The following is a 19,339-nucleotide window of genomic DNA, read 5'->3' on the forward strand; positions in this document are numbered from 1 at the left end:
GAGGAACACAGTGGAGGAAGAACATAGTCTTAAAAGGAAGCAAAAACCTAAAATAATGAAAAAAAATTCCTGGCATTGCTTACCAAAAAGCATGCTGAAGCTCTCTGAAGGCGCTGAGCAAAGGCTGGCTGAAGTGCTTGGCCCACGCTGCTGGACTTTGCTCTCAATGGCCGTGCCCCAGACCTTCATCCTCTACCCCAAAGGGGTCTGCGGTGGGGCCAGGCCCCTGCCAGGCCTGGGGGACGTGGCTGCAGAGCCCCCATGGCTCTGGGCACCAGAGGCATGGGGGCCTTTGTGGGAGCCTGCCCCAGCTCCCAGTGTCCTGGGGTGGCAGCGGCACCGAGCCCCCAGCCACGTGCACGGGGCCTGGCAGCAGAGTGGGGACTGCTCCCGGCAGCACTCACAAAGCCCCAAGCAAATCCAGCACCTCGGATCAATTTGGATGGCTGCTGGCACTTACAGTCCACATGGGAGTCAGTGTTCAGCCTCGGTGACGGAGCCGTGGGTGACACGTGGCTGGGATGGATGGCAAGGGGGGGTCACCAGGTACGCAGGGGGCACCTGCCTGCACCCCGGCTCTCAGACACTGGGGTTTGGGCTTTTCAGGCAGGACCAGCTCCAGGTTTCTGCTTGGAAACTACATTGAGAGACCACACGTAGCTGCTCTTCGGTTAATTTTTTTCATAACTTTACCAGCTGAAATTTAGAAGAAAAGAAAGCAAATCAAACCATTTCTTCTCTCACCATGCTATTTTCTGTGTTGTAGTTCCCGTGCCCACGGTGCCGTGCGTTACTCAGCCGGGGCTGTGGGCGATGCGAGCAGCAGCGGGGGTCCGGGGGCTCAGCCCCAGCCCTGAGCCTGGCTGCTGCCGCCCTGTCCTGCGGCCGTGCCCCCTCCCAGCACCCCCTGGCCAGCAGCGGGGAGCAGCGGGGAGCAGCGGGGAGCAGCAGTGTCGCTTCTGCTCTGCCAGCAGCCACGCACCCACGAGCGCCTCAGCAGCGCTCCTGGGTCAGCCCCAACCCCGCGGGACCCACCTGGGCCATGCAGGGGGCGAGCTCCAAGCTGGGCAGCAGCGAGGCTGCCCCAGTGAGCAGAAAGCCTTGAAATTAAAAGGCAGCCGTTAAACTGCATTAATCCTCGGTGCGGAAACCTTCACACGCAATTAAAGCGGCATAAATTCAATGCGGCTTAATTCACCGCTGAATTGAATTAAGACCCCTTTAAATTGCGACTAGGACTATCTGCTGGGGGAGTTAATGTGGTTTCACTAATTGCCTTCACGGCTACCGAGGGTTCATCTCCCCAGGGCTGGGGCAGGCGGGACGGTGCTGGGCAGTGGCGCGATGCTCGTGCCCGGTGTCAGCGCTGTGGTGAGCGCATCCCCATGCTGGGACAGGGCTGCAGCAGCCCCTCCGTGGGCAGCACCAGGGCCTCGGCACCAGCGCTGCCCCACAGGGGAGTCCAACACCTGCCCGCGCTCAGCCCCTGCCAGCCGTGTCCCAGGGCTTGGGGACCACGGAGAGGACACAGCAAGGCTGGGGACGCGCACCTGCGTAGGACAGGCCCCCACTGGGTGACCTCGCAGCCCTGCCCTCCCCGAGGCTGCAGCTTGCATCCACCCCAGCGCTCAGCCCCACAGTTTCTTTTCCTGTTAAGTGCAGACACGTTCCTGTAGCAGGGCCAAGGGAAGGAGCAGCTCGCTTCTTCGTGCGCCATCTGGGAACGTGGCTGAAAATCTTCCCAATTCCTACATGCACATTTTTTAAAACTTGTCTCAGTTGTGCTCATTCACTACTGCTGGAAGAAGAGCATTCCCCTCCAGCAGCCACGGATGAGACAAACTGCACAAGTCCTTCCCCAGCGCTTAATTACATCAAGCAGTAATTACTGTAATTCTTTTCAATTGGCTCTAATAAAGTTACAGCTTCACTCCTGTGTCAAGGCAGCAGCTCACCGCCTGGCCCCCATCGCCACCCAGCACGGAGGAGCTGCTTGGGGAGGGAGTTGCGCCGATCTTCCCATTACCGATGTCCTGGGAGCTCTCGGGAGACCGAGGGAAGCCCACGCGGGGAGAGGCCGAGGCGTGAGGCTTGGCTGGGCGGTGACAGCAGCTCCATCCGTCCCCAGGCGCCCCGAGCACCGCTGCTCTCGCAGCACGAGCACAAGCTGCTGCTGCTCCCAGCGCGCCTTCTGCACAAGCCTGGATTCGGCTTCACCCTGGAGGAGCAGTAAGCCATGAGCAGGAAACCCAGGAATTTTCCCCAGATGTAAAAGCAGATCTTCGTTAAGGTAACAGATAGATAGAGCACCTCTGTTCAGACAAGGCTTGCTCTGGTGAACAGCAGCAGCGCAAGACCCGAGTATCGATAACCCAGTCCCCGGCTATTTGTACGGCAGCACAGGAACTGAAAATCGGATTTAACATTACCCTAAATCCTCCCTGCTTCAGCAAGTTAGGGTTCTGCTTTCCCACCAGCCGCTGACCGTGCATTTCTAAATGCACCAATTAAATAAGTTACATCCATTAAACATTTACCTTGATGCGCCTCTCCTCCGCAAACCCGCGCACTTCTCCCACAGGAGCAGCGCAGGCGCGGCGAGAGCGGCTCCTGGTCCTGGCTCAGGTGGAGCCGCGTTAACTGGACGCTGACCTGGTGCTCAGGAAGTCTGCAGCATAAAACCAACCCGTGTTTACCCAAAGGCTAAATAGATACAGATGTCTGTTCATCTTAATATACAGATTTTTATTTTTTAAAGCCAACTGATGGAATTTGGGGGGAATAATGCATTTATTTTGAAGAGGGCTACTGAACAGCCCAGGGAATATAACCTTTAAGACAATTATATTAAAACCAGGAGAGAAAAAAAGGTCATATTGTATAAAAGCAGAAAACAATTACAAATAAGACAGAAGATCTGCAACGTAGCTACTTCATTAACCCTTGACTGCCAGCAGGACGAGCTCATTAGCTTGCCCTTTTAGGCAGATGCCCGTTCAGATGTTAAAGGCTTACAGAAACTGTTAGGAAATCCAGCTACTTATCATTTATACTCAAGAGGCTGAAATGCTTGGAAGCATAATAAATTCAGCAAAATTATCCCAGTAACTATTTAGTCTGATTCTGATCAGCAATTTGGTAACCTGACAGCAATAAGCTTGATATAGTAAATTGTAAGCTGATCAAGATAAATCAAATTATAACTTAAACACTGCCAGCGACTGGCTCCCAAATTTAGTTGCAGTTAAAAACATTAAATACAGAACAGGCCTCTTTCCATTTTAATGGATGCTTTACAAAAACAACAAACAAGACTTTGACCTGCTCAAACCTTTCCTCGGGAATACCGGACTTTATTGGTAAGTGTAAAACACACTGAAATTCATAAAATTTAAATAAGACAGCAAAATTATACCTTGTAGCTACAGTTATCACAAATAATGTATAGTCTAAATTGCAGCCTGAACAAACATTATTTGCTGGGCTCCTTCGCAAGCCCAAGGCAGGATGCATAGCAATTATTAGAAATGAGCACAATGCCAATTTGCATCTGAATGCCGGGGAGGGGGAGCGGGGCGGGCTGCAAACACGCTACATTCACAGCACGACAATACACCGGCTGGTAAAAGCAACTTTATTAGTGTCCCGCAGCAAAATACATTAGTAATTTGTAACCAGGCATTAAAATTCTCATCTCGTGTCATACAAAAGTAATCGGTTTCCTTTCATCACGCATCGAGTGTCTCACCAGATTGTCCCCCGCGAACACGAAAGCCCCAGTGCAGGGCCGCGGCGAGGCAGCCTGCGGGCGTGGGCGCAGGCTCAGGCTCGGGCTCTGGCAGGGAGCAGCAGCAACGCGTGGCACAGGCAGCACGAGGCTCCCCCAGGCCCGGCGCCCCTTTCCTCGCTCCCAGCCAAGGCCACCCGGGCTCCCCGGGGCCAGGCGAGCGCTTCTCCATGTGCTGGCCAGGCGTGAGCATGCGGCCAGGGCAGGGCCCTGCTAGCGCCCGCTGTGTTTTCATTCTCCTTTCAGCGTACAAAGCTTAGTCCCTCTCCATCCCCAGCAGGAATACACTAATACATACAATAATACTTTTTTTTCTTTTTTGAGTGAAAAGATCTAATTTTTCCCTCTTGATCACAACGAAAAACTGCAGTCTCCAAGCAGAATGATTCAACTATCAATGTTAACTGTTAGTGTTATTGTAAAACCCTCTTTGGTTATAGAATATTTTATTTAAAGCAAGATTATACAAAATAATTTTCAGCTAGAAATACACCCCTGAAATCTAAAAGCAATCTAAATTAACACACTCTTGTAGGCTGAAGCTATATTGAAAGGACTTATAATTTGAGTATTTCCCCACATGATCTAAACAAAGTTATCAAAATTATATTAAGTAAATACATTTTGAGGAATAGTAAACTTTTGAAAATCCTTAGAATATTAAAAGTAGAGTTCAGGAAGTAGCAGTAGTGGGCTAAAGAAAAATAACCAACAGGGACACCTCTTTAAATACTCTCCATAGCCTTGAATTCACTGAGAGCCTGCACCGGGTTGACGTGTTTCTTCTGGGACGCTCTTTTGATCTTAGTTTGGGTCTCGTCTTGTTTCTCCCTCTTGACCAGGGGCTTCTTCTCTGGAGCCTTCATTTTCCAAGAGACGGCGGGAAGGTTGAGCGAAGCCATTCCCTGGGACTTCTGGTACTTGGTCGATGCCACGTAGGAAGCCTTCACGGTTTGCACCACGGCGTTCATCAGGTTCTTGGCTGCTTGGATCAGAGACATGGCACTGTCCACCTGCCGAACATCAACGTGAGAGTTACACACTGTTAAAGTGCACACACACGGTATTCCTCAACACGCCATGGTCCTGGGGTGCATTTTGTACTAGCAGTACAAGTGATTGGTCTTTCTTTTGAAATCTGAGCTTCCGACCTCGAGGCAGTCATTTTCTTTCGACACCACGCGGTGAGGACCTGCCTTGTGCCACCAGGAAATAAAAAGAGCAACATTTGCACATTATCTGTGCCTTTTCCATATTAACGGCAATTGAAAAGATTTGTATTCTGCTGTTTGCTTTTGTGACTAAGCTTTAACAGTAGCTTATTCTCTAATGAAATTAATAAAGTCGTGGTAATATCTTAATCACTGGTAATAAACATTTAAATCACCCTAGAATATTAAGTTGTATTAGAAAGGAAGGAATGTAATTGTCTCTTCAGGCCGAGGTGGTTCCTGATCGACAACAGCATTAAAATGAGAATAAAAAGCTGCGCTTGCTGAAGCTGTAGTGTGTGGCAGCGCGACCAACGGGGAGGCTGGCAGCGGGGCGCAGGCAGGGGGAGATGAGGGTGCCAGCGCCCTGCTCTGGTGGGCGACAGCACCCGGTCACCGCCTCGGAGCGGAGAACCAGGTCCCAGCACGGCTCCGGCCGCCAGCGGGGGCTCTCCCAGCCTGCCCACGTTTCCCTCTTTTAACCAATAAACCTAACACGCATCGGCAGCCCAGGGAGTCAGGCGAGTGCCCAACCTCACTTCCCTGCAGCTCCATACCCTAAGCAGCAGCCTCCAATCACTCCCCCACTCACTGATTCTCCCGCTCGATGATTTATGACCCTGGCTGAAAAGCAGCCGAGCGCCAGCAGAGATGGCACGGAGAACTTCCAGCTGAGCCTGGCCACCAACCTCGTCGGGAGATTTGGGTCTAAATGCTTGCAGGCAAAGGGAAAGACCGCCTCCAGTCTCGGTCGGGGACATTTCAGTGCAGGAGGCGGGCTAGGTCCCGAATGCTGGTGGCCGCGGGTGCTGTGTCTGTGTGTGTTTGGTACCAACTCATCTGCCACACGCAAGATCAGGACCTGCAGCGTGCGAATGCCAAACAGTCTTTGGCAGGATTTCAGCATCTCTGCTCAGCTTACACAAGAACTCGGCTGCCTCCATGCATTTAAATTCCAGCACTGAATGCGTCTAAGGAAGATTCGGGGGAAGAACTTGAAGCCATGGCCTACCCGGCAGCAAAACCAATCGAGCAGGGGGGCGGTTGCTCTTTCATGGCGCTGGGACCTTCCCTTCCATCACGCTGTGTTCTGAGTGTGACAGGGGCAGATTTGATCTGTACCCTCCAGAAACCCAGTGTCATCTGCTTTCCCTGCCCCAGTCATCATGCTGGAAAACACTTTCATTGCATTTTACTAGTTCCATGATTCTTCACAGTGGGAAGATTCGTATTAAATGCAATGAAAGCAAGGAGGTGCTTTTCTAAACGAACTGCCAGATTGCTCAGGGTGCAAGCTCTCACTGCCTTGGTTATAGCTCTGCTTCCACAGAATGTTTGCTGCATCCAGATGGGGGAGGATGCCAACACTGGAGAGAATTTTACTTTTAGACAGCACTTTCAGAAGTCCCTGGATCAGCCTCCACAAGCAGGTCTTCACCTGATAATCTGACAGAGGCTTAGCACTACTACTGGCAGTATTCAGCCCCAGTGGACAGATTCGTGGAGAACAGATAAAACCAGGAGATTAGACTACAGATGCCAGCCTGTTCATATAACTAATTTATGGCAGAAGGGTATGTAAATTCTAAAGACACTGAATAACTGCAGTAAAACCCTGGAGTACATATTATTGCATAATGACACATCTACTACTTTGACAGCACAATGCCTTCAGCCTTGCAGATAATAGGACATCAGGCATGCAACAGAGCTGCAAAGCAACACATGTTGCAGTACATCTCATCACTCAGCACCGCGGTGCTGGCAGCACGAGCATGTGGGACTGGCAGGAGGTGCAGCAGACGCCCATCACCCCGCAAAGCAGCTCAGCTTATGGCAGCGTGGCTCACCGCTGCCTCTGCAGCTCCTTGGTGCAGACCTCCCTCAGCTACTGCTACTCAGAGCTCTACACCTTGGGCTTGTTTGTGGGGAGAAAGGTGCTGTAAGTTGAAGCATTTGAAGCATCTGAATGGCAGGGGGTGGTGACTTCTGCTTGATTTTAAGGATTCAGACAGCGATCTCGGACTACCAGCCCCTTCTGTCCCTTCTTTGAATTTCCTACCTCAGTCGTGACAAGGATGGGCAAAAGCACTGGAGGTCACACGTGACTGACTAGGGGCAAGGAAGAACATGCCAGGAGAAATTAAGAATTTAGTTCTGCTCTCCTCCCCATAGATAGCCCCAATATAGATTCCTCTTTGGAGAAAGCATTTCATGAAGTACAGTGAAAAAAAATATTTGCTAAGTAATGGCTAGAATAAGGAAGCAGGCTGGCCTACGGCAGCTTTCAGCTGTCATAAAACAGAGCAGCCACTAAAAATCCCTGCACTCTTCAGGGCAAAGCTATTTTGAAATATTAACATCTCTGGAGCATTACGGGACCCCAGCATGTTCCAAGGCTGTGCAGACACATGGGGTAGGTTTAGCTATGCTGATTAAAGTGATTTAACCTCACTGAAAGTGAAAAACAGTCTTAAAAAATGGGAGATCACACAGAGGTAAAGTGAATCTGTCCACACACACTGCTGAGTATGGAAACATGAAGTATTTTTCTGCATTTCTGTATTTCCCCCCTTTCAAACAGTAACAAAACCAATGAGGCAGGGCAGGCAGGAGTACAAACTCGGCATGTACTAAAACTTTGACTGAAAGCCCTGAAATACCTTGCTGATATTCTGTAATATTTAGCAGAATAGCTTAGCCTGAAATAACTGTTACCCCTGGAGGAAAAACCGCATGAACCGGGCATGCTGCAGCTCCTACGTACCCCGGACACGACCAGCTCCCCGCCGAGGTTTTGCACTTCAGCCTTCACTTTGCTGCAGATGTTCAGCTGGTGGCAGTACAGGGCGATGCGCTGCAGGTAGGCGAGCAGGTCCTGCTTGCAGGCGGAGTCGGGGCACTGGAAGGAAAACCAAAGGTGAAGTTTCACTTGGTGATCGTGAGAACTGGAGCTGAAGTCACTCAGCGAGAAAGCAGCCAAGTGCATGCGGTAATGGTCCGGACAGCATTACGCTTTCTGTGGAGCTTTGGTTTCCAAAAGACAACCGAGCAATACACAGGCAAAGCTAAACGCATACAAACACCCAAAAGCAATAAATACAGCCAGCGCAACCTGAGCTCCCTGCGAGGACACGGAGGGTGCCCAGCCCTCCCAGAGCAGGGTTACTGACGCCCAAAGTCCTTCCTGTACACGATGCAGGACACAGCAGCAACGATTTCACACCCAGATCTCAAACTGCGACTCACAGAAGTTACTACATCCAGCCTCAATTCCCAGTCTTAAGTACCTGAAGCTAGGAAATGATAAACCCACCAGTTACTTGATTATATCCTGCAAAATTGATATTTCCCTGCCTTCTGCTCCCATTCTGCAGCAGTGTGGGAACTAGATTCCTCACCAGGCACGAAATAAAATTTTTCAAGTGCACGCTGAAGCACTCAACCATACACACGACAGAATTCACTTTTCCAGCTTTGCAACTGAAACTACAGAGGTTCCAGGGGCTGCAGCACTGCGCAGAGAGCTGCCTTCTCGGACCCAAACGAAGGACCGTCCCTTGCTTTGCAGCAGGATGATTAATGAGTCGGCCTCGCGCTGGGTTTCGAAACAAGAGGAGCCCAGCTGAGGGGCAGCTACAGTCCAAAACAGCTCTGCATGCCTAAGACCAAGAGGCGACAAGAAGCCTTTTGCCGCCCACGCCGGTCCCGCAGTCCCGTTACACGCGGCAGCGAGCACGGGGGCGAGCAGCGCTTGTCCTAGGAACAGCTGCCCACCTCAGGTCTGCTGGCACACTTGGGTGTGTGAAGGCTGGGGAATAAAGGACTGACGTGCCCTGAGCTCTGAAAAGCCTCTGCCCATCAGCCTCTTGCGCTGCTGATAAATGAACACAAGGGCGGCCGGCTCGGAGCCCCAGACACTGCCGGCTGTGCGCAGCAGTGCCCAGGACAACACGTTTTAAACCACTCTGGATGTATCCACGATGGCAGAAGCTACTGCAGTGGGTGCACGGGGTGTTGTGGTCTGGCAGGGTGCGCTCTCGTGTCCGCGGCAAGGCACACCACGACCGACAACTGTCACATTTCTGAGAAAAGCCGGCGGTTCAGGGCCAGGCATTGTGGCCACACACGAATGAATGCCTTCAGCTCCAGGTCGACGTGCTGTACGTGGCGCCGTGTCCCACGCACCACGCCTTACACCCAAACCTGGCCCCAAGCAGGTGGGGCTGGGGGCACTGCACTGCCAGCTCACGTGCCGGTTCCTCCTCTGGAACATCTCCTCGCATCGCCCCACCAGGCATTCACAGGTCCCCCTCCTCACAAGGCCAGTGCCGGACCCACAACGAGGCTTCGTTTTCTGCCCCAGGGCAGGCAGTACCGTGCCCAGCACCACTGCCACAGCAGAGCAGGAATCCAGGCAGCACTGACCAGGGGCAGGGCTAAGGCCAGCCCCCGCACCGATCTCCATCCTTCCCGGGTGGCCATGCTTCAACCAGAAACTCCTCGAGCTCTTGCATCAGGGTCTTTGTACACAACCCTTTGATCACCAAAGGCAGCCTTTCCAGGCTCTCACATACAAAATTCAAACACTTGTCCCTGGCCCCACAGCAGAGCCTGATGGCAAGCAGAGCACAGCACCCTCAGTTTTTCCCCTCCAGGCTGTGCTGGCCAGGGCAGAAAGCCACAGAGCCGTGTGCTGGCTGAGGTCTGCCTGGCACTGCTTGCCCCAGAGCAGCACCAGGAACTCCGCAGAATAAGTGGCTGCAGTGATTTACCAGTGTCGGATGCGATAGGGACGGAAGAACCTTACTCTGAGCAGCACTCACTTCTTGCTTGCTCTCCCCACCAGACCAGATTCTGCTGAAATTCAGAGAGCTGAGCAGTCTGCAAGAGCTCTTCTATAAACACCCTCATTCACTGCAAAATCCCATCTCATCCACTACTCTCTGATGCAGTACAAGGCACCGTCAAATGAAGATTCATAAAGGACATGGTAGGCTTGGAAGAATAACCTTAAATGTGGCAGCAATTTACTACTCAATGCTTTGCTCGGAGTCAGGTTTATTGCCTACAACCCCACAGCCTCTCCTCACCTTTCAGAGAAAGCCAAAACCCAACCCCTGTGCTTCAGCAGCAGGGGCTGTCCCCAAATTCTCACCACGGACCTCCCGTTAGCTACAGCTCCTGCTCTACCAGATGGGTGCCGGAACCCAAGCTCCCCTGAACAAAAAGCCACAAAAGGAGAAGGCACCAGAGCAGACCCCTGTGCTGCAACAGTGCACAGGTGGCGTGACATGAACCCAGCGCTGCCTTCCCACACCAAGTAACTGATCTGCTCTAGCAGCCTTTTAACTCTAAGAGCGAGGCAAGTGTAGGTAATAAATGCATTTTCCAGGGCCTGAACAAGTGTTTTTTAAAGCCAAGACGGTATTTCAGCAGAGCAAAGACAAAACAGCTGTATTACATGTTGTATGGCAGCCTGCTGAGCCGTGATTTAAGGCAGCCCCGGCATACACACACACAATGCACCACCACGGGGCTGCTGGCGTGCTGCGACAGGCACATCGGGCTGCACAGCGCAGGCGGCGACGTGTGCGTAGCTTTGGGGGCATCTGAGCCCGTGTGAACACAGAGAGGCTGCAATCACCTTCTTACTCCCAAGGAAAGCTAATGAAAACACCTGAGGCGTCTGCAACTCGTTCCTTGGTACGTTGTTTCCATCAGTGAAGTGCAAACTGTGGGTAACAAAGCAGCAAAGTTTACAGGTTAATTTTTTAAGTTCATCAGTATTAGCCAGCAGTGCAGGATGTTTCAGAGGAAGTCCATAAACACTGCTGGCCAAAGAGCTAATGAAAAGCTGGAATTAGCATTTTGGAAAATGCTCTCCATCTCCCAAACAGCTCATCTAACAAAGCGGGCGAGTGGCACGGCCGTGGCTGGAATTGAATGTTGACAAATGCACAGTACGGCACGTCGGGAGGATCGCTGAACAACTCCAGGTGCTTTATGGGTTGTGAGTTTATGGAAAGCATTTAAGGGAAGGCACTTTCAAGGGAAGAGTCTGCTGCATGTTTACCAATGGCTGAAGAAGGCAACAAAACATTAGTGGGGGAAGTAAAAAATGGAATAGGAAATATTATTCAGCTGTATATATCAATGTGACATGACTTGGAAAACCACCTCCTGTACCGTGTGTGCTATTTCTATGAGCAGAACGGAGAATTCAGTTCAAAGACTGATGGTGTTTGAAAAGAGATATTACACTAGATAAAACACAACAACAAAAGGCACCTGTGTATGCCTGTATAATCCCTGTCTTCTGCATAGGAACACTCAGAAAAACACCCAAAAGGCAACAATTTCACCCCCAATTAACATGCTGCTTTACTGTGTTAACCTGTGACAGCCACAGCCGCAAAAGCCAGCAGCCAGGGCGAGCTGGGAGGCTCCCACAGCACGGCACCAGCAGACAGCTGTGCTACAGCCAGAAACAAGCATGTGCTGGGGGCACCCCTAACAGCACCACCCTGTAAAGAAGCCCAAGGAGGACACGAGATGTCTGTGAGCAGGTGTTTTGCATCCTGCTCCCCCCCGATGGCAGACCTCGCCGAGACGCTGCTACAGCCTCGGCGCTGGCTGCTGGCAAAGCTGTGCTGGCTGCTCCCCTTCACACCCAGGAGCTGTCCTTGACCCTCAGCAAATGCACGTACACATTCACATCCCACCACCCGGCTGAGCTTCTGCAGAAGCAGAACCACCTTCTTCCTCCCTTTGTGCGAAGAAAAAGGGCAGGGAGGGACAGAAGAGCTCTCCGACGGTGTCTGCTTCCTGCACGCAGCACAGAGGCTCCGTCCCCACACCTGGTGGCTGTAAGGGAGCAACCGCAGAGACTTTCTCACTGCATTTAGGGTATGAATGTCACTGTGACACTATGCAGCAGCTGGGCCTGGCACTGCTCGGCTGTAGGCGCCGAGAGAAGGCGTGCAGGGGGGGCAGCTCTTGCTGCGGGCCGGGCAGTGGCAGCGGTACCAGCGGTGGAGCAGGACAGCATGAGCTGGCACCCAGTGCGTGTCCCCACGCCAGCCTCTGTCCCCAGGCCAGCCTCCGTGCTTACTGACCCGCAGGAGGCTGCTGGAGCCCTTTGCTGGGACAGGAGACACGGGGCAGCCTCTCAGCTCCACCCCAATTCTCTTATCAGGTAACTGGTAGCAACCTCCCACTGCTATCAAAGAGCAAAAGCAATGTTTTTTTTCGCTTTGTGAGTATTTCAACATTGAACGAAATACATGACGAATCGCTGTCTTGCTGGAAATCATTTTCATTTGTGTTGTACTCATAACTTCTTAACATTCTCCCATTCAAAACAAGCAGACTGCTATTTTGAGTGAAAGATGGAATACCTTTGGGGAAATTTGCAGGCTGATGGCTAGACACTTCTCAGCAGACGTGAAATACCTTGTGTAATAGCTTTTATGGTTTCAAAGGAAATGTGTCGTAAAACTGCCTGACAGCACAAGTTAGGAGTTCCTGACACGCGAACACGAGGGGTCATGATTCACCCGGAGTCACGTGGTTAGCAGGACCCGAAAACACCTCCATTTGTTAAAACCCTGTATTAGGCACAGGAAGGCATTAGTGCTCCACCAGAACGGTCGTACTGTAAGTCCTCTGTGGCTGTCAGACAGGTCTACATTAACAGATTGCTACAAGTTTCTAAAGAGTATGTAAGCATATCTAATGAAATATGCAGGCTGAAAGTATTAGTAGGGGATGGAGCTGGGAAAAAAAAGCTATATTCTTGTCAAAATGACTAACTGTACACTCCTGCTCGTATTTATCTTCAAACCTGTGCTTAATCTTTTATATTTGTAAGGACTTTATGTCTACTAAAAGCAACCATTTAGCTCCCCTTCTATCTTTTGGCATGGCTCAGTGCAGAAAACCGTACATCAAGTTTGCATAAAACACACGAATTAAAAAAAAAAAAGCATTGTAAACCTTCAGCGTAAGATCTCCTGAGATCTATAACACAAACTGTTCCTTGCTTCATTTACCTAAGGTAGCAGTGACACCTGATTCTCCCAGAAATATGGTTGTCAAAATGCTGTAGCAAGGAGATCCATTTTAAAAACCACTTTTCAATTTTACCTCCTCATCAAACACTTCACCGCATCATTAATACATTCGGGTGAACACAACATCCTCTGGATGCAACACTTAAGAAAGATCTGCATTATGAAGATTTACTTCCAAAGTGAGACAGCTTTAGTTGAAACCTTGTATTATGAATTTACATTCAAAGAAAGACTGAAATGCAAGCAAGAGCTGTACAAAAGATGGTTCATAGTCAGTCGGTTATGATCTCAGACTTAACCTACTTGCATTTCAGGGTCTCCCTTGCAGGCAGAGCATTATTACTAATGCTGATGTCTCTCTGCAATTTGGGTGTGGACTGAGACCAAAGGCGCTTTTGCTCGGCCCAACCCAGTTTCTGAAGTGGCACAGGACAGGCAGATGCATTACATAAAACCCCCAGCTAGCCATACTCAGACCTAGAGAACTCTTCTCAAACACCCTGGTGCATACAGCACAACAACGTGCACAACAGCCTGGGACAGTGTAGCATATGCTCAGGTCACTACAAAGCCTTGCTTTAAGTCTCCATCAGCTCTGACTAGACAATAAAAATACACCAGAGAGCTTTGACAATCTGATCATTCGGTCTACAGGGCATTTAAAAATTGTTTAATATTATAAAGCTGCCTCAGAAATAATATTAAGGGTTGTGCAATAAGACACATGTAATAATTACAGTATTGCCTACACAGCCTTGCCATTGCTTTGGAAAGTACTCGGGCATATTCTGAGCATGACAAAAGCAGCATGAATTTAGTTTCAGTCCTGTTCAGTTAGAGAAACTGGCCTAGATACTATGTGACATGAAGCAGTGTTGTCAGATTGCTACCTTAAAATGGTAGGTGTTTGATTTAAGCCAGGGAGCTGCTAGTTTCATTGCTGGACATATTTAACATTTTGCACTGCTTAGGGTGGCAGGAGAACAGCTAGAAAGACTATCAAACAACTCCGAACAATCAGTTTAAAAAATAAAACAAAAAAACTCAAAACTAACCATATATTCTTGTATTCACCACGTCTGCAGTACTGAAAGATCTCCTATTGCTCATTTGTGCTGGAGGGTTATGAAAATGAATTGTGACTTACATGGTCAGCAATAGTCCGTCCCAGCTTGTCCATCCTTGACCCAGCCTCTGCAATCTTCTTGGCTGCACTAATCACATCTGATGTATTTTTTAGCGGACCTTTACCTCTGCAAAACAGAACAGAGTCTACCTCCTAGCACCAGAAAAGCAGAAAAATGAACAATATACTGCTGTTTCTACTCCATATTATACTGGCAGTACACCCGACTGTGCGAAGGAGGTTGCACAGCAATAGGCAGGTCACAGGTGTGACCATTACAGCATCCTCATTTTCCAGTCAGTTCCCACCCCTCCACCCCACCCCCAGTCTCTCACCATGTTCAGATTAAATCTAGGAATAAAAACAACTTAAATTTTACTGTTTCGAGCAACCTAATTATGATGAGAGATAACATTTTACAAGACAGATTTGTAATTTGCATGGAATGCAACATCAAGTTTAAAAAATAGTGTTGTATGAAGTCTAGTAAATGGATTTCAAAAGGCATCAAAAAAACACTCTTTCTTTTGCAAATCACTGTACTAGGAACTATTTCTGTAGTATAGCAATATCAAGAAGCCCATAGAATTTAATGTTTTAAAGAACTGAGCAAATATATATATATACTCTTTGGGACAAAAATCACCCTTAAGGAAGAAAGAATGGCAGGAAATAACCGCTATGTATCTATAGATCAATTTAAACAGTTATTACCACCCAGTCACTGCATAGTAATGCATCTCCCAAGTTAATACACAGGCTTTAATAGGGTAACATTTAAATGAAATTATAAGAAGTAAGACTCTTAAGAGTACTTGCAAAATACTTCACTGAAGGATCACCATCTCAGCCAATGCTGAGAGACGGTGGTGTGTGCACAAACTAAAAAGACTCACCTGGTGAAGTCTGTCATCTCCATCATAATCATACACATTTGTTTTGCCAGAACAATTATATCATTACCGCTGTCATCCCATTTTGATACTTCAGCATCCAATTTACTCTTTTCTTCCTGGAAGCTTGCTACTTGCTCAGCAATCTTAGCTTTTTGCTCTTGAGGGAGCTGAGCCATGATAGCCTGAAAGAGAGAGTTTTCTCACATTTCCTTCTCCAGCTGCTTGTAGAAGGCTTCTTGGAACATTTCACTAATAACCAATTTAAGTCATGTAGATGGGGGGATAAAATTTTAATAGCAACCCTCTACCTAGAGGGTTTACAGAACTATTTCCTTCCATTTCGAACACCAAGTTTATGCTGTACGCATTACTACCAGCACCAGAGAAGAAAAAGTGCCCAGAAAGACAAGTTGACATCTGAAACATGGGCACTACATAGTAAAAAAATGTGCAAGTTTGCCACATGTTGCTATCCCTCAAAGAAAAACTGCACGAAGAGGAGGGACTTGTCTTTTCTATAAAATTTAAGAGTTTTAAAAGCAAGATCCACTTGGGTATCTTTCAGTGTTGGAATGCACAAAAGAAACATTATGAATCTCTTTCCTGCAAAATGCTAGAAATGCTATTTAGAAGCGTGCACGCTGAGGAAAGAGTAAGTGAAAATAAAGAATATGTGCTTACTCCTGAATAAAATCTATTACACCAGGTTTACAGCCTGTGTAAGTCTCAATGCCCTTGCCTTCTTAAATACTAGGGGCCTTCATGCCTCCAGGAGCACACGAAAAGGAGTCTTAGGATGAAAAAGCATCTGGCAGCTGCGGTACTAAAAGGTAAATTAGAAATGTCTGCATTTAAATAGAAGGGGGAAGAGGGATATAGGAATAGAGTGCTTGCCCAAGGAAGGAGAGCATAAAAACCACTCTGAGTTAGTGCAATTCCAAAGCCAATGTGGCAGAAGTTTGATAAATAAGGCCTCACTACTCCTTGGCTGGTTTCAGACCAAAAGAGCCTTCTCGAAAATCTTTCATGGCACTTTCGCCAAGAGGATAAAATTGTTATTGATCCAGAAAGGAACATGTGAAATAAAAACAATACGTAAGGCCTGTTTTTCCCTCAATGTACCAATTTAAAGTTTTAATCTATTAATGATTATATATTGCATATCAATGCTTTCATTTTTAACAGTCATAGGGAATGTGGTTAGTTTAAATTATTTCATTTTCAAGCTGCTTCGAACATCATCTTGATTAAATGCTCAGTGGCCAAACACATGCGTAAGAAGACATTTTGTTAAAAATGCCTTAACTGTGAAGTTACCTACTTCTTGCCCACAAATTCAGTATTTGCCTGTTGTAAAAAAATGTTTGTACAATGGAATTATTTGCCCCATATCTCCCCGCAGAAACTCACTTGCCTAACTAAATGGCAGTGCCTACTACAATGTCTGATGCCAAAGTATCAAGTAGTTCATCAATTTTAAAAGGATTTTGATCTTTCAGAACATTCAAGATAAAATGAAGACGCCTGCGATGTCCATGAGACCAACACTGCTACATTTCCCTTAAACTCCTTTTCAGAAGACAATTAGAAACAAAGAATGTCTGTTTTCTGATCCGATGTTTTCACCAAAGAAGGTAAAATAAGTTGGATTTTCAAGGCAAGCTAAATTGTTTCTTGAAGGTGGGACACGCTTTTGTAATACTCAAATTTCTTCCTTACCCTTGCACTTTGTCCAGCAATGAGCTGATCATCTTCGGTCTGAATGCTCGTTCTGCTTCGGACATCAAAATCCTCAGTCTCAAAGTCAGAATCATCCAGCTCTTCAGGAGTCTGAGGAAAGATAAATTCAGTAAGAGTCAAACAACAGATTAAATGGCTCTAAAAAGCAAAGAGAGAATGGAAATAAGTTACTGAAAAAAAAAAATTATTCAGTGTTTTCATCAAAAAGGTAAATTAGCACCATACCCAGCTTATCAGCATGTGTGACTACATACACGTGACTGCTCAGGTTAAACATGATAGGGATCCCCAAAATTACTGACCAGTAACTAAACATCTGACATTTGTCAGAGGATACTAATGCACTCAGGAGTTGAAAGACACACACACACAAAAAGCCTTTACAAAATGAATCTCACCATTTGTGACTTGGTTAACAGTAAAAGCCTCACCTGACATTCTGAAGCTAAAATTACATATAACTTCAAGCCCTGATTCACAACCACAGATGTCTTCTTTAGCACAATTATGAATCAAAGCATCGACTGAATTAACAACAGACAAAATGTATCGAAATTTATTCTTATCCCCCAGGAAAAGCTTAAAATTTTTAGCTAGTAAGGGCCAGCTTTTATGCTGTAGGCTAAACTCATCTGACCTAGTTCCTGCTTGCCTAGAATTTATTTTTGTTACTGCCAGTCTACAGCTGGCAAAAATTTTATAAAGCTTATCAGTTTAAACAGCATGTTTGTTAAAATACTACATCTTTGCCTAGAGTGGCACTTCATGACAATTTTGCAGAGCTGGATCAACAAAGAACTTCACTGATAAATGCAATGAGCTGTGATTAATAGACAAGATGCAAATAAAGTCCCTGTTCTTCCGATTTCTTTCCTATGATTTGATTTTTATAAACTTGTTTTCCAATACAGACATCTTGCAATACGCTTAAAATAAAGATAGTTACACAAAACAATTGCCAAAAAGCGAAGGTGGCTGACTATGCTGACAACCAAGACCTAGAGAATTTCAGCCCGCAGCTCCTTTCCACGCCTTTAATAGAGTATATCCACAAAATCAGAGTAAGGACATATACTAATGAGTAGATCAGTGTGTCAGAATTTAAAAAAAAAGTTGAAAACCAAAACAAAATTATTCTGCTGCATCTTTAGAGAAACGCTTACAGTATTCAAGCCCCTTCTCTTCCCATCTATCCCACAGCCAAGGGCAAAAACTGCTCTGGGGGCTGACGGAAGATTGCCTGGGCATCAGGGAGAAAAGAGCTTTATTTCAATAACCTACAGGTACAGTAAGATTTTAATTCTGAAAACAGGCTGCCTAAGCACAAAAAGTAGGTGTTGGAATGACTTTTCCTTCCAGTTTCTATAAAGAACAAGTGAACCAGCCCGTTTGCGCCAGCAGCCCCCTGCAAGCGTGGTTACTCCCGGGGCTCAGTCACAACGTCCTGGAGAAGCAGTGGTCTGGCACCTTCTCTTTTAGCCTAAGTACTTTCTATACCTTCAAGCCCTTTGGACAACAAATACTAACATTCTGACTTTTTTTTATAGGTCACCGATGTGTCAGCAGCGTGCTGCCGTTAGCTCTTGGCAGCCGCAGCACCCTGACATCGGAGGCACAGCGCGAGGGGAGATGTCAGGATTCCTGGCACTGCCAGCTCTGCTAATTACCGGCGGCGTGGAATTGGCAGTCGTACTTTCATGTCCTGAATAACAAGGACTCTAGCAGGGGGTGAATCCAATTAGTTTGTCTGCATAGCAGGAAAGCATTGATATCTTCATATAACGTTGGCTGTCTGTAAATCCTGGGCATAAGTATGAAGAAAATTCTATGGAGAGCACATATGTGGCTGTCAGCTTTTCTGATTTTCTGTCCGATTCCTTGCTTTAAGCAGCAAACATGGAAGATAGTCTTGCAATGGTTACTATAATCACATATATTCTGTGGCTGTATTTGTCAATTTGCTTATCACCAAAATGCATCTGCAATGGTTACCACTCTGAAAGATGACGAGAGTTTATCTGCAAGGCATTTACATTAGAGTCACAGGGGTACAAGGAAAAAAGGAAACAAGGAATAAAACCACTACATTTATCTTTGCTGTGTTTAGCTCCTGACCATTTTTACCATGCTAATATTCAGGAAATCAGCCAATAGGTCAGCCTCAACCAGAACTTTCTTTTCTGCATCCCTGCAATTAACTGCAGGAGCTCTTCTGCTTCTTCACCTGATGCCTCCCATCAGACCAATGCTGCCTGACCTACCAGCAAGTAGGACACCAACTGCACCTGAATGAAACATGCATGTACAGAAGAGACAAAGCTTCCATCAACTGGTCCCTGTTCAATGTGTCTAGCTAATTAATGAATCACGTGCTACAGAAACATACAGAGAACTATTGCTGAGCTCACCTAAACCTGTTTTCAGCTAACTATCATTAATTCTCAAAATTTTCTTAAGAGACATCAGGTTTTATTTCTACACTCTCAAAGCATCAAAAAGCGTCT

At 47.4% G+C, this 19,339-nt stretch overlaps 1 protein-coding gene across 2 annotated transcripts in view; it reads right to left on the reverse strand.

The window, feature by feature from the left end:
- Nucleotides 1–3,617: 3,617 nt before the first annotated feature.
- Nucleotides 3,618–19,339, reverse strand: part of CTNNA1 (catenin alpha 1) — a 114,695-nt gene continuing 98,973 nt past the window's right edge. For both annotated transcript variants that reach the window (XM_083798749.1, XM_083798750.1), the window contains exons 14-18: nucleotides 16,815–16,925; nucleotides 15,096–15,277; nucleotides 14,221–14,326; nucleotides 7,766–7,900; nucleotides 3,618–4,800 (exon numbers count right to left, since the gene is read on the reverse strand). In XM_083798749.1, the coding sequence (XP_083654875.1) occupies nucleotides 4,513–4,800; nucleotides 7,766–7,900; nucleotides 14,221–14,326; nucleotides 15,096–15,277; nucleotides 16,815–16,925 (822 nt within the window). In that variant the 3' untranslated portion in view covers nucleotides 3,618–4,512. The remainder of the gene's footprint in view (nucleotides 4,801–7,765; nucleotides 7,901–14,220; nucleotides 14,327–15,095; nucleotides 15,278–16,814; nucleotides 16,926–19,339) is intronic.

This window comes from Anser anser (genome assembly GCF_964211835.1).
Source record: "Anser anser genome assembly, chromosome: 14".
Taxonomy (NCBI): Eukaryota; Metazoa; Chordata; class Aves; order Anseriformes; family Anatidae; genus Anser; species Anser anser.